This window comes from Coenobita brevimanus, chromosome 25 (genome assembly GCF_032717465.1).
Source record: "Coenobita brevimanus isolate Jiangsu-jjx chromosome 25, ASM3271746v2, whole genome shotgun sequence".
NCBI lineage: Eukaryota > Metazoa > Arthropoda > Malacostraca > Decapoda > Coenobitidae > Coenobita > Coenobita brevimanus.
This window is the reverse complement of record NC_136978.1, coordinates 7,382,661-7,405,975: the sequence shown is the minus strand read 5'-3', so window position 1 is coordinate 7,405,975 and position 23,315 is coordinate 7,382,661. Positions and strand designations below refer to the sequence as shown.

General features: G+C 39.6%; 2 protein-coding genes across 2 annotated transcripts in view; one reads left to right on the top strand and one right to left on the bottom strand.

Moving 5' to 3' along the window:
• Positions 1-1,208: 1,208 nt before the first annotated feature.
• LOC145393701 (uncharacterized) lies at positions 1,209-5,666 on the top strand. The gene is made up of 3 exons (XM_080267747.1): positions 1,209-1,226; positions 2,183-2,279; positions 5,371-5,666. Exons 1-3 carry the CDS (start codon positions 1,209-1,211, stop codon positions 5,664-5,666), a joined length of 411 nt encoding a protein of 136 aa, XP_080123873.1.
• A 12,270-nt stretch (positions 5,667-17,936) lies between these two features.
• LOC145393699 (putative chitinase 2) overlaps positions 17,937-23,315 on the bottom strand; it is a 59,594-nt gene continuing 54,215 nt past the window's right edge. Inside the window, exons 8-9 of the mRNA XM_080267746.1 lie at positions 22,158-22,322; positions 17,937-18,328 (exon numbers count right to left, since the gene is read on the bottom strand). Of these exons, the coding sequence (XP_080123872.1) occupies positions 18,235-18,328; positions 22,158-22,322 (259 nt within the window). The 3' untranslated portion in view covers positions 17,937-18,234. The remainder of the gene's footprint in view (positions 18,329-22,157; positions 22,323-23,315) is intronic.

Here is a 23,315-nt window from a genome sequence, read left to right as displayed (position 1 = left end):
AATTATTCCAAATACCTATACTCTTATTTACGATTTTTTTTTTTTTTACATTATTTGACGTCTACTGTTCCTTCGTTTACGTACAGGTCATCCCCTGCCCGGCTGTCTTCCTGTCTGATTGTAATTCCGGAATCTTTCACTAGTAGATCCTCTCTGTCCTATTTTTCCAGTTGTGTCGCTCCTTTAAACAGAATATAATCTCTTCCATCTCTCCCATCTCTAAAGATTGGTAATTTAAACTTCTCCAGCCTCTCCTCATAAGACAGCTTTCTCAAACTTATCCTTGTAGCCATCCTCTGTACATTATACAGTTTATTATTGTTTCTTAAAGTGTAGTAAAACCCGCTCTCGTGAAGGCCAACAGTCTACAAGCCCTGCAAATGATCTTGTTAATAAATCTTCCCGGTAATAAAGCATTGTGTATCGTCAGTCCTGGATCATTCTCATTTTTTCTGCCAATAATTCTTTCTTCTCCCATTCTATGCTCATGGATTTTTTTTGTTTTTTTTGTCGCTCACTGCTATATCTAAGAAGTGATGTGATGTGCGCGCGCGCACACACACACATTTCGCGACAATAACATCACCCCCTCAAAAATCATAAACTCGACCAGCCAAGTCTTCAAACGTCATCTTCCAACCACGTATCCAGACATCATCTCTCATCTTGGCCTATTACTGGTGAGAGTCCTAGATTGCGCGTGGGTGTCGGCGAGATTTACGAGCAGGCGATTAGCAAGTTTTCCCCTCCCAAGGTTAGAGGAGAGAAACCCACAATCGATAGTTTCTAATGCCGGAGCTCCAAGAGGTGATGTGCCATGGCGCCGACACAGTGAGAGTGGGGGAAAGTGATGATTTTAGAGAGCACCTGCGAGAGAAAACAATCCCAGGGGGCAATGGCTACTTCTTACCACACTCGGCTACATTTCCACCACTGCATCTATTTTTACTTCCATCCCTTCACTCAAGCCATCCTTTCACCGGAGTACGCAAAAACGGCCGTACCAAATCGCCGTTTAACCAACACGAAGCTAAGCAAATCAAGAGGAAAGCGAGGAAAAGTTTCCGCGCGGTGATCGGAGTGGGGAAAACGTTGTGGCGGTATCTGGATACCTAACCGTGACGCTGGGGGAAGCTATAAAGACAGGGAACCAGCTGTCGCAACACCACAACCCACAAGAGAAGGGAAGATTCAAGTACCAATTGATCATGACTGCGCTCAAACTGGTGAGTTAAATATGATCCCTCCAGAATCAAATTGATAAAACCCTAAATTGCACACATTACTAAAAAAAAATAAAAATAAAAAATAAAAAACGCTTAGTATATCGCGTGTTTTCAAGGTGGTGAGCTGAAAATAGTTCCTTTTGAATGGGTCTGACCCGCCAAATACAATGACGGTCCATGGAAATAGACCGTACAGGAGGACCCACCCTGAGTCATAATGACCCCCTCGTGTGTTCATTATTGTTACTTGGGATATACAAGTATTCATATTCCATATAAGATCATTTCAGAAAGTGATTACAAACGTAACCGTTATTATTATTCTGAAAGTTCGGAGACAGCAATTCACTTGCAAATACTAACGATGTTCACGTTGTGAAGACTCAAGTTCTATCTTACACGATTATTTTTAGCCACCCTAGCTTCATTCTATGGAGTATTTTTATATGGAGACACTTTAAGTAATTATGTAGACACTGTTAACATTTTTCCTCCCATTTGCAAGAAAATGTAGAATATGCAACCTTGGAGCTCTCAGTTCGAGAAGACAAGTTGGCATGCTCCATTCATATTTAAAGTAAAGGCACGTGTATGATACTGGGAAGACCGCTTTCTGAACCTGTGAATGGTCTCTGATGTCCATTGCCCATTGCATACGGTCACATACTGGCCTAATTTAACAAGAAAAAAAAAAAAAAAATCCCGGAGAGGGCTCACAGCACCCCGCTGTAAAAGGCTCACTCCACTTGCCTACCCTCCCTTCGCTTCACTTGATGGGCTGCCACTACACTTAAGAATATACTCCATTTTTAAACTAACCTTCAGTGTTTACGGTATCTATGAGTAATATTGAAAACAAGAGTACTTTTATACATGTCAACAAATAATAAAAAGAAAAAAAAAGTAGCCCGGAGAAATTGTGTGTATGTGTGTGTTAAGATGTTTTATCCATACAGATGTTGGCTGTGGTGATGGTGGGTGTGGCTGTGGTGCACGGGGCAGAGCTCGGCCACTACCTCACCAAGAGAGCGGTTCTACTGGACGAGAACTTTGGTAAGTTAACTTGCATACTCGCTTATTCTATATCTGATCTACCTTCTCTCTTGCTTTATTTCTAATCTACCTTCATTATTATTCTACCTACGATTACTACACCTGCTCAACGTCATTTTACCTGTAGTCCAAGCTATTTAACCTGGTCTAATCCTAACACGCGCAATTCAACCCTTTCCTCTGTTGGCTTATTTACTTTTGGTTACAACTAGATCGATTTTCTTCAGTTAAGGACGGTTTCTTGCTCAATTAGTTAAGTGTCTTCATTAAAAACATATATTTTTTAAAGTTTTATTTCTGTTCCCATTGCTGTTCCTCGAAATGATATATTTTGAGGGTAATTATTAATCTTAAACGTAGCGACTCTGACAAAAATTCAAGACATACCTTACAGACTCGAAACCAGAAATATAAGAAATCTAAATAATAATAATAATAATAATTAATAATAATAATAATAATAATAATAATAATAATAATAATAATAACCGGGTTTGAATTTAAGACCTCTGCTTCCAAACCTCTAAAGGAATTACTGACTGCAAATGTAAACTGGTCATTTACGAAGGCTAGTCATTTGTTAACCCCTTCAGCCCAGGGACGTCATTTTTCTCCTTGGTGCCATCAGACCATACTCAAATTTAGACATACCTTTCGAACTGCAGGTAGAGCCTTCATTAACCACATCACTACAAAGGGACTCTCCTGAACTGGTTAAAAGAATATTGTATGGTGGAGTTGTGAAAAAAAAAAAAAAAAAAAACATCGTAGTCAAAGGTTTCATTTGCACAACTGAGCAAGCAGTACAAAGCAACATAGTTCTTTCAGAAAATGGTCAACATAAATTATAAATGTTCTGACAAATTAGTTGCATGACAGGGCACTTTTCCTTGATTGATATTTTGTCAAGTCGGTTTTATGCTGGGGGCTTTTTAACCCCCAGACGACGAGACACCACTCCCATACAGAATAAAGTTGTTGAGCAATAGGTAGAGTGTAAATGCCGGTACATGTAATTAAGATTTGTCATTACAGGCTTAAGCTTTTTGTGAGACAGGTGGTCCAAGTTTCCCGTCATAATGTTGAATTCCCACTCTCTCAGTTTTAGTCATTTTGTTTCTCCTAAATTTACTTACATACTTTAAAAGGTATTTCAAAACTGTAATGGACAATTTGCGATTTAATGATGATCCTAAATCAATTTCTTGACTGAAAAACAAAATATGATTACACCGATTATTGATTACGTATACAGTTCCTTCCTAAACTATATTGCCTAACAAGTAATGCTGAATCTCGGTACATGGTAGTGTAATATCTACTGTCAAGCATGTAGAATATAAAAAAAGGAATGTAAAAATACACGGGTAGATGACGTACACACACACACACACACACACACACACACACACACACACACACACACACACACACACGTGTCTCCAGAAAACTGGATCATCAGACCGGTCACACACTGGGCTAAAAATAGTAATGGGATACAGTTGGAGAAAATATATGCCATATTTTGACGCCTGCTATTCCGTATTATTTTCAAGTTAATATCATAAGTGTATTGCACTCGTACAAATGCCAGTATTTCAATATCAGTATGTGGACTGCTATACATCAAAGTAGCAAAGAAATATGAACGACACCTACTTTTGCTGAAAAAACATAAATCGCAAATATTCCCAGAGTACTATATTCCTATGCATTTATGTAACTAATTAACTACGTGTGGGCTGTTATACAAGTGACACACACACACACCCAACTGCAATAATGAAGAATGACTAAGTTGTGAAATACCGTCGAAAGTTACGCATGGGAAACTGTCGTAGGCACTCCCCACTTTCACTTGTTTACTCCACCACTTTCACCCTTCTCCCGCCCCCACTTTCCTTTGTTACTTATTTGCTCACTCTGGATTTCACTAATTCTTACTTAGACTCTGCTACACCTTGGAGCTATTCTCGACCTCCTCCTCCGCCTCTGATTTCTCCTCTCTCCAACTCAGCTTTCTCTTAGCTCTCTCAAGCTCGATCACATATTATCAGTTTTCTCTCAAGATTTTACCAGTGCTATGGATTTATTTCTCTCTCTCTCTCTCTCTCTCTCAACCTATCTATCTCTTTCCCTCTCTGCTCGATTTTCGTTAATGCTCGCATACACAACTGTACACTGTCCTCCCAAGCCCGCTATATCCCCTCCATTTTCTTTCTCAAAAATAATTATCAAAAATTTATTGTGAAACTTTACCCTTCACATTTCAACAAACACTGGGAAACTGCAAATAGTAACTGTACCGACCGTTTTCGTTTTTTTCACCCACACATATTCCCACTGCATGACGTTCTGTCTGGTACCTAAGATGCATGTTACATATCTATACAGCTGTATTATTAAAACAGAGACTGTGAAGATACAGGCAAACTCCTTACTCTGACAGACAATTGTGACCCTAATGAGAGCACATTTTTTTTTTTTTTTTTTTCTGGGCATGCATTATAATATGGCATGCATGCTAACCACATCTAAACTGGTCCATACATAACCGCCTGAGGGGGACTTACATACACATTCACCCTCTATGTTTTAATAGTACAGCCAATAGTTCCTAATCAAATTATAATTAAATTTGATAAGCACTGATAAATACACTGTATTTAACTTTTTTTCTTGCATGATTTTGTTGAGCTCAATGTCTCAGAGCCATAGTACAGTATTCATATGACCAACAAGGTACTTAGATAGATACTGTACATTGACTGGAATTAGTGTACTGTGGCTGAGGCTGGTCTTAAAACATAGCATCTCATGTAGTAATTTTTGATTAATTTCAATACAATGTACTAGTGACCACAGTTTACAAAATTTAGTGTAGAGTGGTGTATCAAACTCAAATACTGTAGTGTATCTTAACGTATAGTAGTGTGGCACTGTAGAGCATCAATGCAATGTACTGTAGTGTAGTAATTTCAATGTAGTGAGGTGTAAGAGCTTTCAAAACCATGTACTATACCAGTTCTAGATACTGTAGTTTGATGTGGCACAGCTCAAATGTAGCACACTAAAATAAATATCAATGTAGTACTAGTAGAAGAATTTAAGGTGAAGTTTCACTATCCTAGCAGCACCGATAGTCTAGAATACAACCTTCCCACAGTCCCCATAGCAGATGCAGCAGGGGCAGTGGACAACGCACCACTCCTGCGACAACGCCGAGATTCTGGCTATGGTCCCCTTGAGCCCCATAAAGGATACAAGCCCTATTCCCCTGGCAAGGTGGGACCAGTGTACACGTTTGTCAAGACCGACTACAATGGCAACTTCAAGTGGGGTGTCAGACATCGTGCTGGTATCAAGTATGCTGGAGGGTACCACTAAACTTTTATGGAGTACCAGTAATGCAACAAAAGGACCCAGTAAAACATTGGAAAATACAGTTAAAATGTAGGATGCCACTGAATAGAGAAGGGTTCCTCAAACACATCAAAAGGTACAACTAAAATTCAGTATTGGAAAATGCCACAAGAATGCAAGATATAGCTGACACATCAGGAGGTGCTACTAACATATTGAAGGCTACCAGAAACACATCAAGACACACCACCATAAAATCCAAGTATCACTAAAACATTGGAAGGTGGCACTAAGATATAAAAGGGTACCACCATTATCAGGAGTACCTCTATGTCATCAGAAAGTATCACTAAACTGCTGGAAAGTGTCAGTAATGCATCAAAAGGTGTCCCATCTATAACACCATAGAACTACCAATATGCCGAGGGGTACCACTAAATTTCTGAAAGAAACCATTAATCAACCGTGTACATCTATAAAATTTCATCAGCTATTTCTAGAATACTTGGGAGAAATATTATATGCATGCACTAGATCCTTTGCCTCGTAGTGCCATCTAGCGTAGGGGCCACAGAACTAGAAACCGTCAATATGCAAGAGGGATTAACGGGTAGTTACACATCCTCCAACTAAAATCCTCAAGGTGAAAACATTTTTGCAGAGTGTTTGGCATTAGGGCACTTATACATCCAGCTATTTATCCAACCCCCCAAGTACTTCCTAATGTTCTTATGTTACAACAAACATCAGGTATAAACAAAATGACTTTTCTTAAATATATGCATATACATATCAAAGCCACAAAATTGACTTCATGTACAGTACAAATATATATTAACTGAACTTCATACAAATCTCAATACATAATCACCATATGACACCTACTCACTCCCAAAGCACAGACATTTATAAAGATTATGTACTTAAACTATTTAGAGGTTGGTTTACTTACACCTACTAGAGCAAAGCAAACTTTTGACTAGTGACCTAACAGCCACCGCAGACATCAGTATTGTCAACCATAGCCTCCAGCAGCCTCACCCTTCATCCGGTTCTTCCAACCAGAGACTTAGTAAGCCAAGGAACCCTTGGGGGCAGTAGGAAACAGACCTGACTAATGACCTTACAGCAGAACAGCCATCCCAAACAACACCTTTCCCACCATAACCCCAAGAAGCCTGATTCCTCAACCAGTTCTTCCAACCACAGAGGGCCAATTATCCAAGGAATCTTTGGGTGCAGTAGGCGGTTTAGGAGTCAACGATGGGGAAGCCTTTGTCTACCCCATACTTGCAACTCCCCTCCTGCGCACACGTCGGTCCCCAGGTGGTTACGGTGGACCTCCAATCTGGGTCAACACCTACGCCATGACTGACTACCACGGCAACTTCAAGTGGGGAGTGAAGCACAACGTGGGGCATGGAGGCCATCATTAGGTCATACCACCACCCACCCTCTAGTCATTCACGTACATGTAATCTACGACCATTATAGATGACCCTTCTCTTTGGTGCCGAGGGGTTAGCAAATTGAAAATGTATAAATTTAAAAGGCTTTTGAGATCATTGTCATTCCTTTTGGAATTGTGCATTTTTTCTGTACAGTAACATGAATAAGGTGGCTTAAATCACATCTGATATCCAAAAACAGTAAGAGAATCAGATAACACATCAATAAAGTTATGACAATCATCAACCAGTTTACCTAACAGCAAAAGATGCCAGCAATACACTTAGCCACCTGGCCTGTAACACTCCCATCAATTTGCTGCTCCTCAGACAATGGTTCACCACAGTGGGACAGTTACAGGGAAAGTCCCACTGTCCTTGATTCAGTCACACGTGTCTTGTAAATAGCTTGTCTCTTGTTTTTGCTTGTTGGCCTATGTAAATAAAACAATGCAGCTTCAACTGATTATGATTCAGTGCCTACAACATCCCACCCTACAAAGCCAACATTTGCTCTGAATAATGTAAAACACACACACACACACACACACACACACACACACACACACACACACACACACACACACACACACACACACACACACACACACACACAGAGCATCACCAATTTTATGTGTGTAAAGTATAATAAAGAAGGTACTTTTGTTTACCTAGAAAAAAATTCACTTTCAAAGCAGTCAAAATACGGGACATCAGTTAGCGTCAACATTCTGTTTTTAAATAACTGCAGTTTAAAAGGAACACCCTAATTTTTACATTCAATAAGAAAATTACAAGTCACCAAACACCTGATCTCTAGCATCCTTACTACACCTTCATGTTCATCTGAATTCAAGCAGAGTTCTGGGTACCTCAAAACATAATTAATTATATTCTCGCTACCTGCATTCATCTATGTTCTCCTGATAATGACATGTCACTGTCACATTTGCTGATGGCTAAATAGAATATACTGTATTTCTCTCTCTCTCTCTCTCTCCTGGACAAAAATACAGTGGTCCATGTGCCTATGACGTCCATTCCACACACAAATCTAAACTTTATAACATATTCCCAGTTGCTAATCAGTGACAGACACTGACCTCTTGATATAAAGTGAACAGCTCTTCAAAACTAAGCAGCAAAATGTACTGTCAGCGGAACAATTCCACAGCATAACCCTGTAAAGACAGCACTTGTCAAGATAATTCAACAGTGTTATACAACAACACTATACATAATCTGACTAAAGACAATGGTAAATGTTCTGGGGTATTTACAGCATAATTCCTAATACTGGTGAAAGGTGTGACACACCTTAACAAAAACAGAAGCTACTGATTCCCTGTTGTGCTTACTGTACGTTTTGATGCCTGGCAGTGCAATGGTACAGTATTCAAGTTGGAGCGACTCCCATGCCATGCAAACTATCGACAGTATCTATCGCCAGGGGTAGTCTCACAAACTACCTCCATGTCACCCTGTTTTCCACCAACAGGCTGCCTTCTTAAACTCACAGCCCATCTCCTATATACTCCCACTTCACCCCATCTCACCCTTGGTCTCCCCCTCCCTCTCCCCTATTCACCTCGCTCGCATACACTCTCCTAGTCAGTCTATCGTCCTCCATCCGCTCAATATTAGCAAACTATCTCACAGTACAGCAACACCACAGCATTCCTTTTATTTCCTCATCTGTTTTTCATGCCTCTGCACATAACTCAGCATGCTCCTTTCTTCATATCCACTGCGCTCACTCAAACTGTGTCCTTCTGGCAGGACCCATCCTTCTGGCAGGATCCACGTGAACAATGGTTTGAATCTACTACACAACTTGAGGTTTTTCTATCCTGTCAAATACTGCATAGTGTTATATCGTCTCCTACCATTAAATGTTCTAGCCTTGGGGTTCCTATGCTCCAAACAGACAATATGGGACTGGCTGTTACCATATATATATATTGTTACGGAACAGAGAAAGATAATGTACACTTTAAGTGAGAATACGAAGAGTCACTACTGTCCCGTAAAGTTCCAGGTTCAAAACAAAAGAGTTAGGTAAAATTACAAGTTAAAGTTTAATGCTCAAACTAACAACAAAACATTCAGGACTCATAAGGATAATGTAATGGCAAATAAACAGGTTAAATATATGGTTAACTGCAATAGCCTCTATTAACACGAAATTAGCAAGAGTAAATTTATCTAAGTCAGCCCTGATAAAATGAGATACCAGATAATACTCAGCGAATGCCAGATAAATAATTACAGATACAAACTATTATCAAAAACGACTGACATAAAACCCAACATTAATTACAAAACTTCACTAGGCCTACAAATTAAACTTATGCTATACAGTACAAGAAAAAATGCAATAACAGTAATACTCAAATTACACACAGCTGCTAGATGGTTGGAGATTTCTTGAGCACTCACAATAATAATAATATCTGTACAGGGGAGGACAGAGATGTGAACAAAATGAGGAGCAGATCTAAGTGGCAATGATGCAGAGACTGAGCTCATTATATAGGGGCCAGCAGAGCCTGATACAACTTGTAATGAGGACGCGCAAATGAAGCCATGGGGACAAAGAGATGACAATCCCGCAAAGTATAACAGAGATGTCGACTTACTCTACTATTACGGTAGAAGGGGGGGACTGAGGCAGAACACGCTCGTGATCAAACATGCAGCATACTGTGCGTTAAAATTACACAATGGATGATGAAATCATAGGCTATGTAACACCTCCCCACAAAGAAAAAAGAAATTTACAAAGGAAATTTCTTATTACTCTAAAACAATCTGTATATGGCATTACAGACCATGCAAAGGTCTTTCCTAATGTTGCAAAAAATGAGATCTCCCTAGCACGTTCAGTCATAGGTACTTGCCAGTATCCCTTTAACAAATCAAACTTACTTATGTACCTAGCCTTTCCGATCTTGTCCACGCAATCTTTCACACGAGGGAGAGGGTAAGTGTCTGTTTTGGTTATCTGATTAACACGTCTGTAGTCGATGCAAAGCCTATGTGACCCACCTGGCTTAGGGACTAGAGTGACAGGAGAACTCCACTCGCTCTGACAGGGCTCAATCATCTTGTGGTCCAACAGGTAGCCAAGCTCCTTCTGGATGAGAGGAACTTTCACTGGGTTCACACGGTAAGGAGGCAATTTAATTGGCTTTGCTTCTCCAACATCGACATCATGCATCAACACAGTAGTTCTTCCTGGAGTGGCACGGAACACTTGCGGGTACTCCTGCAGTAATGCCGAAAACTCCTGCCTTTCCTTGGGTGGTAGATGAGAAAGCTTAGTCTGGAGATCATTCATGATATCAGGATTCTTCCCCAAACTATCACTCAGGCTCATACTGCATGGGAGAGCTTCACTTGCAGACTCGGGTGGAACAGCTACAGTGCAGACTGGAATATTTTCATCCCGCTTGTGATATAACTTTAGCATGTTGATGTGACATAGTTGCTTGCTCTTTCTACGATCTGGTGTGGCGATGACATAGCTGACATCACTGAGTTTCTTCTCCACGAAATAAGGGCCACTAAACTTGGCTTGAAGAGGTTGCCCATGAACTGGTAGCAGAATCAAAACCTGATCTCCTGGCTGAAAGTGGCGTAACCTGGACTTCTTGTCATACCAAGTCTTCATCTTCTCCTGAGCAGCTCCTAAATTCTCTCTCGCCAGCTGTAAAGCAGTGGACAGCCGTTCTTTGAACTTCATCACAAACTCCAGCAGGTTGACGTCATCTTCCTCCGACAGCCAGCATTCCTTGAGTAGCTTAAGGGGTCCTCTTACTTCATGGCCAAACAGTAGTTCAAAAGGTGAGAAGCCCAGTGATTCATTTGGAGATTCTCTTGCAGCAAACACAACGAATGGAAGACCTTTATCCCAGTCTTTCTGATGTTCCAAACAGTATTTCTTGAGCATCGATTTGAGTGTTTGATGATATCTCTCCAACGCTCCTTGGGTCTGAGGATGGTAAGCTGAAGACGTGATCTGGGAGATGCCCAACTCTTTCAGAGACTGCTTGAAAACGTTTGACATGAAATTACTTCCCCGGTCTGACTGTACCTCCTTAGGCAGACCAAACTTTGTGAAGAACCCTAGCATTTCCTTAACCACGTTCTTTGCTGAGATATTTCTAAGTGGAATGGCTTCAGGATAACGAGTAGCCATATCAATCATGGTCAACACATAAGAAAATCCTGAAGAAGTCTTAGGAAGAGGGCCCACAATATCCACCAACACACGGGTGAAAGGCGCCTCAAAAAGGGGAATGGGAACTAGAGGTGCAACCTTTTCGGTCTGATTACCCTTCCCACAACTTGACAGGTGTGACAAGACTTACAATACCAGGAAACATCCCTGAAGATACCTGGCCAGTAGAAGTGTTTCAAAATGCGTGCCACAGTCTTCCTCACTCCAAGGTGTCCTGCCAAACTGGAATCATGAGCCACTCTAATGATATCCTGCCTACAAACACGAGGGATGACAACTTGATGTACAACCTCCCATTCACAGTCGGCTGATGCTGTTGGGGTCTCCACTTCCTCATAAGTACTCCTGACTTTACATAATAACAAGTAGAAGCACCAGCTGACTCTTCCTCACTGCAAGCAGAGTTAGCTAGACCTTTCAACTCAGGGTCAGCAACCTGCAACTCAACCAACTCTTGACGAGACAAATTATCAACACTACGGGGTACTGCCTCATCTGGTGAGTGGTCCAAATTAGCAAGAAAAGTGTCAGCTAGGATAACATCATCATCATCATTATCCTCTAAATCACCAGTAACTTTAGACTTAGCCCTAGTGACAGCACATGCAGGGAACACATCAGGGACATCACAATCCTGGGACGCAGCCACTGGCTCACTAGACAACTGAGGAGCTGGACACACTTGACTTCCACCAATATCATTTCCAAGTAAGAAAGTTACACCTGACATTGGGAGTGTCTCAACCAACCCAACCATAACAGAACCATTAACAAAACCAGACTCTAAATTCACTCTGCACAGAGGAACAGAGAAGTAATTATTCCCTACACCTTGTAAGATTACAGTTTCATCAGAGGAATTAACATTAGAGCCTAGAACACTGGTCAGCATAAGGGATTGGCAAGCACCTGTATCACGATATATTTTAACTGATTTCCTGTCATTACTGTCCAGAGGACTGACAAAACCATCAGACAGGAAATTAGCACATGAACTCTTGAGAGTGTCACCCACGTTACTGCTCAAAAGAGGAGCTCCATCATGAGAATTTAAGTTACCCTCAAAGCAGGTTCAGTTAACTCAGTTAAAGAATTCTGGGAACTCTCAAGAGTGGACACTAGACCAATTGACTGAATATTTAAAGACTCCTTTTGTTCACATCACGCTGTCTCCTGAAACATCTCTCCGTAGTATGACCAAGCTTACTACAATAAGTACATTTACTTTTCTGAAATCTAGAGGTGAAGCTGGTATTTACTTCCTGAGAAACATCATCCTTATTCTCTTTCCTGTTACCTGTACTCTGAGTAGAGGCAACGTACTTACTCTCAGCTTTCCCTTTTCTCTAGAATATCTCTTGTGAGTGAGAACATACTCATCAGCTAAAACTGCAGCATCAGACAAATTATCTATTCTTTTCTCATCAAGATATAGGCTTACATCTTTATAAATACACCTTTTGAAATCCTCCAGCAAAATCATCTGCTTAAATTTACCAAAATCAGAATCACATTCTTAGAATTTAACCACTGCTCCAACAAATCTTCTTTGATTTTTGCATACTCAACATGGGATTGCTTATCTTGCTTGTAAGTTGTCCTAAATTTTACTCTATAAGCTTCAGGAACAAGCTCATAGGCCTTAAGAATCAAGCTCTTAACTACATCATAATTATCAGACTGATTCTGAGGCAAAGATGCATAAGTTACTTGAGCTTTACCGGTGAGAACAGTTTGAAGGAGTACTGGCCAATACTCCTTAGGCCAATTAAAACCTGTAGCTACCCTCTCAAACAACTGAAAATACTTTGTTAAATCAGATTCATTAAAAGGAGGGACAAGTTTAACATTTTTAGCCACATCAAAATCATCAGAGCTAGGTGATCCAGTTCCACCTTGTTTCATGCGATACTCATGGTCTGCCTGAATCCTGGCAAGTTCAACTTGTGCCTGAGCCTGTATCTGTGCCTCCTGAATCCGAACCTGAGATTCCGCCTCCTTAGCACGTGCTTGAAATTCAGCTTCTTTAGCACGAGCCTCCTGCAGAGCTAGCTGTAACTTAGCTAATTCAATCTGCGTTTGCTCATTTGGAGGAGTTACATTAAACAAGCTTTTATTAATCATGCCAACAATTTGATCCTTAGAATGATGAGAGTGAACTGCAATTCCCAATTGTTGAGCAACAAGCTTAAGTTCATTCTTTGTTCTGTTTTCTATATCACACACTGTTTGCACATTTGACAAAAAATCTTTGGCTTCATCAAGTGTAGAAATAGTAGCCATCATGAATATATCACAGTCACAAAATATCAAACAATATCCTTATGATAATATCCTGAATATCCTGATATGAGGTCACCAAATTTATGTTACGGAACAGAGAAAGATAATGTACACTTTAAGTGAGAATACGAAGAGTCACTACTGTCCCGTAAAGTTCCAGGTTCAAAACAAAAGAGTTAGGTAAAATTACAAGTTAAAGTTTAATGCTCAAACTAACAACAAAACATTCAGGACTCATAAGGATAATGTAATGGCAAATAAACAGGTTAAATATATGGTTAACTGCAATAGCCTCTATTAACACGAAATTAGCAAGAGTAAATTTATCTAAGTCAGCCCTGATAAAATGAGATACCAGATAATACTCAGCGAATGCCAGATAAATAATTACAGATACAAACTATTATCAAAAACGACTGACATAAAACCCAACATTAATTACAAAACTTCACTAGGCCTACAAATTAAACTTATGCTATACAGTACAAGAAAAAATGCAATAACAGTAATACTCAAATTACACACAGCTGCTAGATGGTTGGAGATTTCTTGAGCACTCACAATAATAATAATATCTGTACAGGGGAGGACAGAGATGTGAACAAAATGAGGAGCAGATCTAAGTGGCAATGATGCAGAGACTGAGCTCATTATATAGGGGCCAGCAGAGCCTGATACAACTTGTAATGAGGACGCGCAAATGAAGCCATGGGGACAAAGAGATGACAATCCCGCAAAGTATAACAGAGATGTCGACTTACTCTACTATAACGGTAGAAGGGGGGGACTGAGGCAGAACACGCTCGTGATCAAACATGCAGCATACTGTGCGTTAAAATTACACAATGGATGATGAAATCATAGGCTATGTAACAATATATATATATATATATATATATTTATGTGTCCGACTTTGGGCAAAGGCTTCAGGGCCTACCTCCGGGACATATCTCCAAGGCCCAGTAGTGAGACCACCGAGACACCCACCATCCATATTGAATACATGCTAAGGCAATCTCATACAGGACTGGTGTACTGGTATTATTGGAGGTATTTTTACGACTTGTCGGCAGGTCTTCTGGCACATCAGTGAAGTTTACTTTTACGAAATTCAAATCCATAAACTGTTCTCTGCCCCAGCGGGGATTTGAACCAGGGTCCATTAGGATTGCAGGCCACCTCTCTACCATTTGAGCCACTGCCTCCCAGTACAGTATTACCAATCAGCAAACTTTTAACTGCGGGCATTGGCTGGTCTGCAAAACCAAACCGGATATTTTCAAGCCATTATACCAATGCAAAACCACAATACAGATACAAAGATCAGGGTAATCAGTAGAAATGATATCAAAGCTTTGTCCCCAAAGTGTTTAAACACTTTCATCTACATCTTACTGCCGCATGTGAACAAGGGATACGGAGTTCAGATGAAGAGATGTAACCTTCTATACATCATCACCATCCAAACCCTGATTCTCACCGAAGAGATACAGCAAACCATGAAAAAAACAAAGTACAGTAAAAGAACGCATAAAAGATGAAGAACTGTCAAACTCCTTGCTCCATGAAATAGGCCACAAATCATTCACACAACATCCAAGCTAGCAAACCCTGATTCCACCTCACAACACAATCTGCACACATTTTCCCCTACCTCTTTTTAAATGTGTTTCATACACCTGTGAGACAGTCATTTCACCCCATACCAGTTGTTACTTACCTATGTACTGTCTGATGCTGTCTAGGCTTTCATATGAAGTAGAGATAAAAATGTTAAAAAGTGGACTTCTGTGAAATCTTACCTTCACTCTGCTATTTATGCTGAGGCCAGATATAATAAAGCTTCACTACTGTGCCATCTACATTTAGCCACTACAATATCCACTACAACACTGCTTTTACTGCAGCACATACAACAGCATGACAAATAAAACATCTACATTACAGAGTACTTTACATCAATCTTTATTTACAACTCACCAACCTCATAGCCACAGGCAATATATTTAGATACAATGACTATACATACACTACAGGTAATAGCCACAGAAGCCTCGGTATAATAGCAGTTTGGAAGATGTTACAGTAAACGACACAATTTGGAATTTTAGATTTTGTGAATGTAAACTTTAAGAGTACAGAACAAATATAAGGAACTTTAGATGTATGCGAACTGTTTTTAAAGGAACTGAACAAAAATATGGAGCTTAACGCTTATTGAATGTGTAGACTTTTAAGAGACAGATGCAAATATGAAACTTTTGACGTCACTGAGAACTCGTGAACCTGTATGATTATCATACAAAATATGGGGTGGGAAGACTTAGGTTATCACATATATACTAGAGAATATACTAATTTAATATACTATACATAGAACTCTCTTGTTACCATATAAAAGAAACTAATAAGTAAATAATGCTGAAAAAATGTAACAAATTTCTTAGAGTATACGCTAATAAATTACGAAAATATAGTGCTAAATCTATAAGTGAGTTTAGATATAAAAAAAAAAAAATCTATATTATATACTACGTCAGCAAGCCATTATTTTCTTGACTTATTTTGGTAAGATAGAAGCTTCTATGCACAGCTTAGCTATCATAATGTCTTCTTGCCATCAAAAAAATATGAAGGTACTGAAAGCAAGGATTTTTAATGTGATTCCCTTGTGATAAAAAAAAAAAATCTACAAATATCACAAACTACTAAATACACACAACCTACTTCCATGCATCTCAACAAGAAGGATTATCCATGACTGAAAGAAGTTTACTGGATATTCATGATTTATTAACTCTATATTTTACTGACGATTCAAAGCTTACCAAGGTTTGAGTATACCAGTCATTCTCATGTGACTTTCTAACTAAATTCATTTTCTTGCACCTGAGCTCTCCTCGTAGAATGGATTTTAATGCCGCAGCCAAGAATGAAATATACGTCACTTAATTAAAGAAAGTGAGGAATGTAATTGCATGTATGTCTGGGGGAGTAAGCCAGCGAACTTTCTGAATACAGTACACCAAGCCCTCGGTTTTTGACTGATCGTTATTCGACAATTTGTTGTTTCGACATTTGCAAATCTGTACCCTTTTTCGTTCTTTGACACGGTTATCCCAGCCATTTCGACAGTTCAAATCGCACACCGCCAGACATACCGGCTGAGCTCAGCTGCCGAGTTTCCTGCGCTGTGCCCTGCTGATCGGTTGGCTCTTCATCGGTCTGCATTTCTACTACAGCACCACCATGGCTCCACCCAAGACCCTTACTATTACCCCTGTCAAGTGCAATCATGTGCTCACCAACCTGAGTGAGAGTTTTGCCATCACATGGTTGGATGATGACTGCGCCAACGATTAACGAATGCTCGTAACGCATGATACCGTTTTAGTGCCAGTTTTACATAATGCACATCTTAGTTTGCACTAAGTTTGGTAGGTTATAATCACTGGGGGGTTCTGGGGGCGAATCCCCCCAGTTAGATTTCAGCGCTTTCAGTTAAGCGTCCACTGCTATTTACGGTTTTAAATTGAATAAATCTGAGTTTGTTTGGTGTGATGACGTCATGTCCAGTCGGCAGGATCGGCAATGAACAAGCTATCAAAGGCGTTCAGGCGACTTTCTTTAATATCGCTATGATCATAACTATTAATTTTGATATAAATATTAATGTACATGAACCACAATGAACCTAGAGACTGTTCAGCACCATGGATAACATTCTAGACATTATTTACCAACAAGTACCAGTACAGTGTACGTTTTTCTTAGAAAACTGTCAACTAAACATTTAGAGTTTCAATTTACTACGATCATATTTGTATAAATAATTAATGTGTGCAAGAGAAGTATTTGCAAATCATACATAATGCCTATGGAGACTGATGAACAATTTGTGCTGCAAAATAAATGGCATCACAAATAGCCAGACATTACAGACATCAACAGAAGCACTTCAAATATCAAGCAAAGGACCATTACACCTACTATTTATAAAGAATACATTTTTATCTGACTCAGTTGTGCAAAATAATGACCAATTGATTTATGGGAGAAGAGGAAGAATAATTTTAAGTAACGGATCTGTGGCAAGGCACATCATGAAACATTTTCCTCATAGCAATAACAGTACCAACTAAACAGGTGATAAGGGTTGAGTCAGAGATGAAAGAAATTGTGTATGGAGGAGAAAGAGAGTTCTGAAGACGGCAATAAATGAATATGCACAAAAGCAAGATAGTACAGAAACCAGTGGTAAAGGGATCATAAAAATAAGGAGAATGCTCAAGACAAGTGAGAACATAAGTGGGACTACAATCTGTTGCTGATACTGAATAACCAATCCATTAAAAAAAAAAAAAAAAAGGAATCTGTGGCTGACAGAGGCACAGAGTTTAGAATACAAGGGCTGATGCCAAATCACAGGGTAGATGGGGAGCAAGGTTCAAAAGTGTTGTAATCTGATGTTAATAAGGAAAAAGACTTAAGGATAAAGATGGAGGGAATTAAACCAAATTTCAGGATAGATAGGGGATGGGAACCACAAGTAATATAGGACACATGGCTAGGAATAGAGAGGATGATGCCAAAGTTAAGGCTAGATGAAAAGCAGGAATCAACGTGACAGCACAACAGCCACAAGGAAGCCCAGCATGATGGATGTGAGGGTCGGTGAGACTGCGCTTGATCCTCCGCCAACACGAGAGGTTCTGAAGTAAATGTGGGTGAAGCAGAACAAGTTAGCTACAAATACTCAAATGGCTTACTGAAACACTCTATCCTTGTTGTAAGTCACCTATTTTTACATTACTTCTGGCTACTAATCTGCAGTAAATTGAAGGAATCATGCCTAAAGTTCAGTACCAATTATGAATGAGTAACTACTCACCTTCATCTTAATGAAACAATAAGTCCTAAATATATATATTAAGTCATCTTTCATGAGATTATTTTTATTACTAATCCACAATAAATTAAAGAAAACAAGCCCATGAAATTTACAATGTTACTTATAAAGCTGATTTGTCTGGTCCCCTCAATTTACTGTATCAAGTACTGTAAATGAAAAACTATATCTTTTAGCACATCCCTGACTTATACTGAGGACTGCCTGCACTAAGGTAGTTACTGATATCAACACTGCTTACTGATAACGAACTAGTTACTGATACCAACAATATTTTCTGATTGAGATATTTCCTGATACCAACAATGTTACTGATACTGAACTACAAGTAGTTACTGATAACAGGACTGCTTACTGCTACAGGGACTGTGTTTTACTCACTACAACTGTGGAAAACATTTTAGTTAGTTCTTAGTTATACATACACAATTACTCACTGGCTTTACATTAACTGTTACATAAATGGTTATCATTATCCTGTACACTATCTACGGAATATCACCAACACATGCTTTAAAGTCTATCTTACTACTAGTATTTTGGTATAATCAAGAGCTACAACCAATATCACTACTTTCCCTCATGCACCAAAAAATTAAGTAAGCTTACCACTGGCAATAATCCTGAAGTCAGCATAAGTGACAGAATAGTGGTCATAGATATGTTAGTAAGAAGTATAAACACAGCAGTTAATGAGCACTGCAGCATCACAGAATTTCATGTCATCCCACTTTTATTAAAGTTATTTAATTAGCCATCAAAAGGAGACACTAAATTATTGGCATATAGGTACAGACAGGCTTGTGCACCCGTAGCTATTAAGTTTCTTAAAACCACCAACACCAAGTTTCTTAAACCACCAACTAATGTTAACACATTAAAAATCTGAACATAATCAGTCAAACCAGAGAAACTTGGTGACATTACGATCATCCTAACATTTCTCCTACCAAAGGATGAAGTGAAGTATGATTCAGAAAGCAAGGAAAGAGCGTGCATGAAAGACAGAGACCTGTCAGCAAGATGACTAGTGAAATGGGCCAGACACTCATTCACATACCATTAAAGTCCCTGGATCCTGACCCCACCAAACTAGCCTAACCTACACATATTTTGGGAGGTATTTTTCTTTACAGATGCACCCTCTATTATCTACTAGATAGTATATCAATTGATTATCAAGTAAAAAAAAAAAGGGGGGGGAGGGTGACAAATCTCTATCATATGCTTCTCTGTACATAATTCAACTGACCAACTAAGTCTGTCAATTTCCTTGCCTCTTTAACTTCCATACTTTCTCACACACACTCATTCACCATATCCATCTACCATCTTCTTGGCCTATCACACCTCCTAAGACACCTCGAAGACAAGGTTTGAGCAAATCACACGGTTAACCCTTTCAGCCAAAAGACATTTCCTGTTTTTTTTTTTTCTCGTTATTGTCAAATGACTTTACAGTAATCAATTTTGGTAGGTCCCTTAGAAAGGGAAGGGTTAATGCAGGTTACATATAACTTCCAGTTCCAAAAGTCTCATCCAAACTGAATAAACTTATCTGGACATCGCAAGAGAGTAAAAGATGTCATTCAAAACAATAAGCAAATAGATCCCTTCGCACTGAAGGGCGTAAGATGCACACATAACAAAAAACTCTCCTGAAAAAAGTGTAATAATGAAGCAAGCAGCAACTAGGAAATTTAGGAATGCAGAAAAATGCTTACCAGTTCAGTAATAAATAGGAAAATCAACCCTTCCACTCTGATGATGTCTTGTTCCACTTTATTCTTGCTACTTACGGACAATATTACTGTATTTAATTTAGGAGATACTTTTCAAAGTGGATGAGTTAGGTATAGCCTCCATTATATCTTTCACTACAGGTGCACTCTCCCACACTAAATAAAATTGTCCATACATAGCATAATGAAATTTAAAAAATTCAGGACACTCCCGATATAACGAACTACTTGGTGCCAGACCCTTGACGTTAAATCCAGTAGTTTGTTAAAGCCACCCAACATGCAGTTCGGTAATTTCCCAAGCGTTGTGGCTTTAACCGAACAAAGATCGTTAAATACAGAGTGTTGTTTGGCCATACAGTCGTACACAATAACATACAGCTAGCTGTAAATGGCTCTTTTTCTCAATAAATGCTCTATTTATGGTTCCTCTTACGATGCTGGTCACCCACAGACTGCTGTGGTGTTCTGGGATGTAAAAGAGCAAGCATGCATGTGTGTGTGTGTGTGTGTGTGTGTGTGTGTGTGTGTGTGTGTGTGTGTGTGTGTGTGTGTGTGTGTGTGTGTGTGTGTGTGTGTGTGTGTGTGTGTGTGTGTGTGTGTGTGTGTGTGTGTGTGTGTGTGTGTGTGTGTGTGTGTGTGTGTGTGTGTGTGTGTGTGTGTGTGTGCGTGCGCGTGTGTGTGTACACTATTACCTAGTTGTATAGTTGTGATATACAAGAAATGAGCTACGCTCGTGAGGTCCCGTCTCCATTTTGCGTCAAATATTGCTTTTAACTTGTTGAAGTTTTTTAGACTGAACGATCTCTTTGTCCACGCTATTCCACAGGTCCATGGCTCTGTATGGAAAACTGTATTTCTTGATATCCTTCAAGCAACTTGGCTTTTTCAGTTTCATTCCGTGTCCTTTTGTTACTCTTCCATCCCATACAAATGGATCTTCTCTATCAATTTTTTCTACTCCCATCATGGCCTGAACACTGCAACCATGTCGCCCCCCTCCCTCCTTTCTTCTAAGGTAGACAGATCTAGCTTTTCCAGCCATTCCCTGTGCAACAGATCTGCCGGGCTAGGAACCATCTTGGTTACTGTTCTTTGTATTCTCTCGATCTTGTTGATATCCTATCTTTCATGTGGGAACCACACTACTGTTGCATATTCCAACCTGGGGCGGATCATAGCCGTGTGTGTGTGTGTGGACGCCACGCTAGTCAGCGTTTCCCGTGCGTCCATTCTTTTACCGAACACACATTCATTAAATGAACGTAAATTTGGCCAGCTCAAGGTGGTTGTTAAAACTGAAATTCATTCACACAGATTCTGTATGTCAAGGGTTTACTGTATGGTATATATTTGAAATGCACAGGTTAAAATAAGAAACCTTCACACACAACCAAAGCATGAAACTGATAATTCCACCTCCATGAAAAAAGGAGAAAGTGGAAAAACAAACATACAAGGTAAACTAAAGAAGGTTTTCTAAATTCCTGATGAAATGAATGCCCCAGCTGCCCATTAACTCATTCACTGTTTTTACTTCATAAATATACAGAAAGCCAAGCAGTGAACTATAGTAATTTGAATGACTCAGCATTTCACTTATTACAAGGAGTTAAGGTGGCAGAGGTAAAAATATAATAAAACATAAATAATGCTTTCACTCTACACACAAATCACACAGACATTTTTCTTTAATGATTTTGCTGAAAGAGCACACTCGTTGTATTACAAACAAAGAGTCAACACAAGTCAGAGACTTAAAACTGAACAAGAGAGTGAATGGGTTAACGAACAATATAAGTATCTGCAGTTAAAACCCTTGCCTCTATGCATGAGTTAATGAGAGAAAAGCTTGTAAACTTAAACAATAGAGTGGGAAGAACTGCTCACCTGCCATTATCAGTGCTGTACCTGTAGTCATCAAGGTCATTGTCAACATCCAAGTCAATCTCAGTGTCATCATCATCCAGACCCTTGTCAGGCATGGGGGTGGAGGAAGGTCTCCTCTCAGCATGAGCGGTCAGCGCCTGGTTGATGGCACGCAACATTGGGAACCTGAGATGTAAACACTTGCTGTCAACTTGTCACCACCATCGTCATTAGGACCTCTCTTCCCCATCTGAGGATGATGTAAGGTAAACACCTTTCATAGCTCACATATGTGGCCTCTGTTACAAAGACAAGGTATCACATCCAAAATCTGTTTCATTACAGCCATAGCATGTTGAATGCTGAAATTCATAAGAATGACTTTTGGAAACTTGAGGAAGTGATGTACAACAACAGTGCGGTTGACTACTATAATCCATTACAATACTTCCCAGGTGAACATTAACGAAAATATGTAATGGGGAAAGAGCAATGAACTATACATATATGCCAGAAAACCTGGGAAAATGAACTTGAACCATGGGAGCGGATTATAGCTATGACCTGTCCTTGTACATTACTACGTTTACTAAATGTAACCACAATGAATGTAAAAATATCAATGACTACATCTGCTGAATTTTAACCACTTCACAACAACGGCATTTTTTTACCACAGATCTGCAGAATCTTAATAACTTCACTAGAATGAAATCATTATTTTAAATCTTTTGAGTCTTAATAATCTCACAGGGTGGAGATGCAAATACAGCCTTCATCAGGGAATCAAACCTCCACACTCTTCCCCATGTCTTGCTATGGCGAGGGGTTGTCTGCCATAAGGGAACATTGCCTCAATAAACAGAATGGCTCTGCAGAGGCTCAATAACATCATCATCTTCTTTCAAATATACTGTCTTGATTACTTCACTAGAATGACATCTTTAACACTGCTGAGCCTTAATAACTTCAGTACAATGACCATCCATCATCCAATCCTATGTCGCCCCATAAGGAGCGTAGGAACCCGGGGTTAGGCAAGTTGGTCCTGACATTTAACATGAGTGACCAGCCTCAACTCATCCCTCAGTGGCATTACATGAGCACTAAACCCCAATCACCCCTTGGATATAAGCCTACACAGGCTCAATCCGATTGGAGCACCTTAATTACCCACTA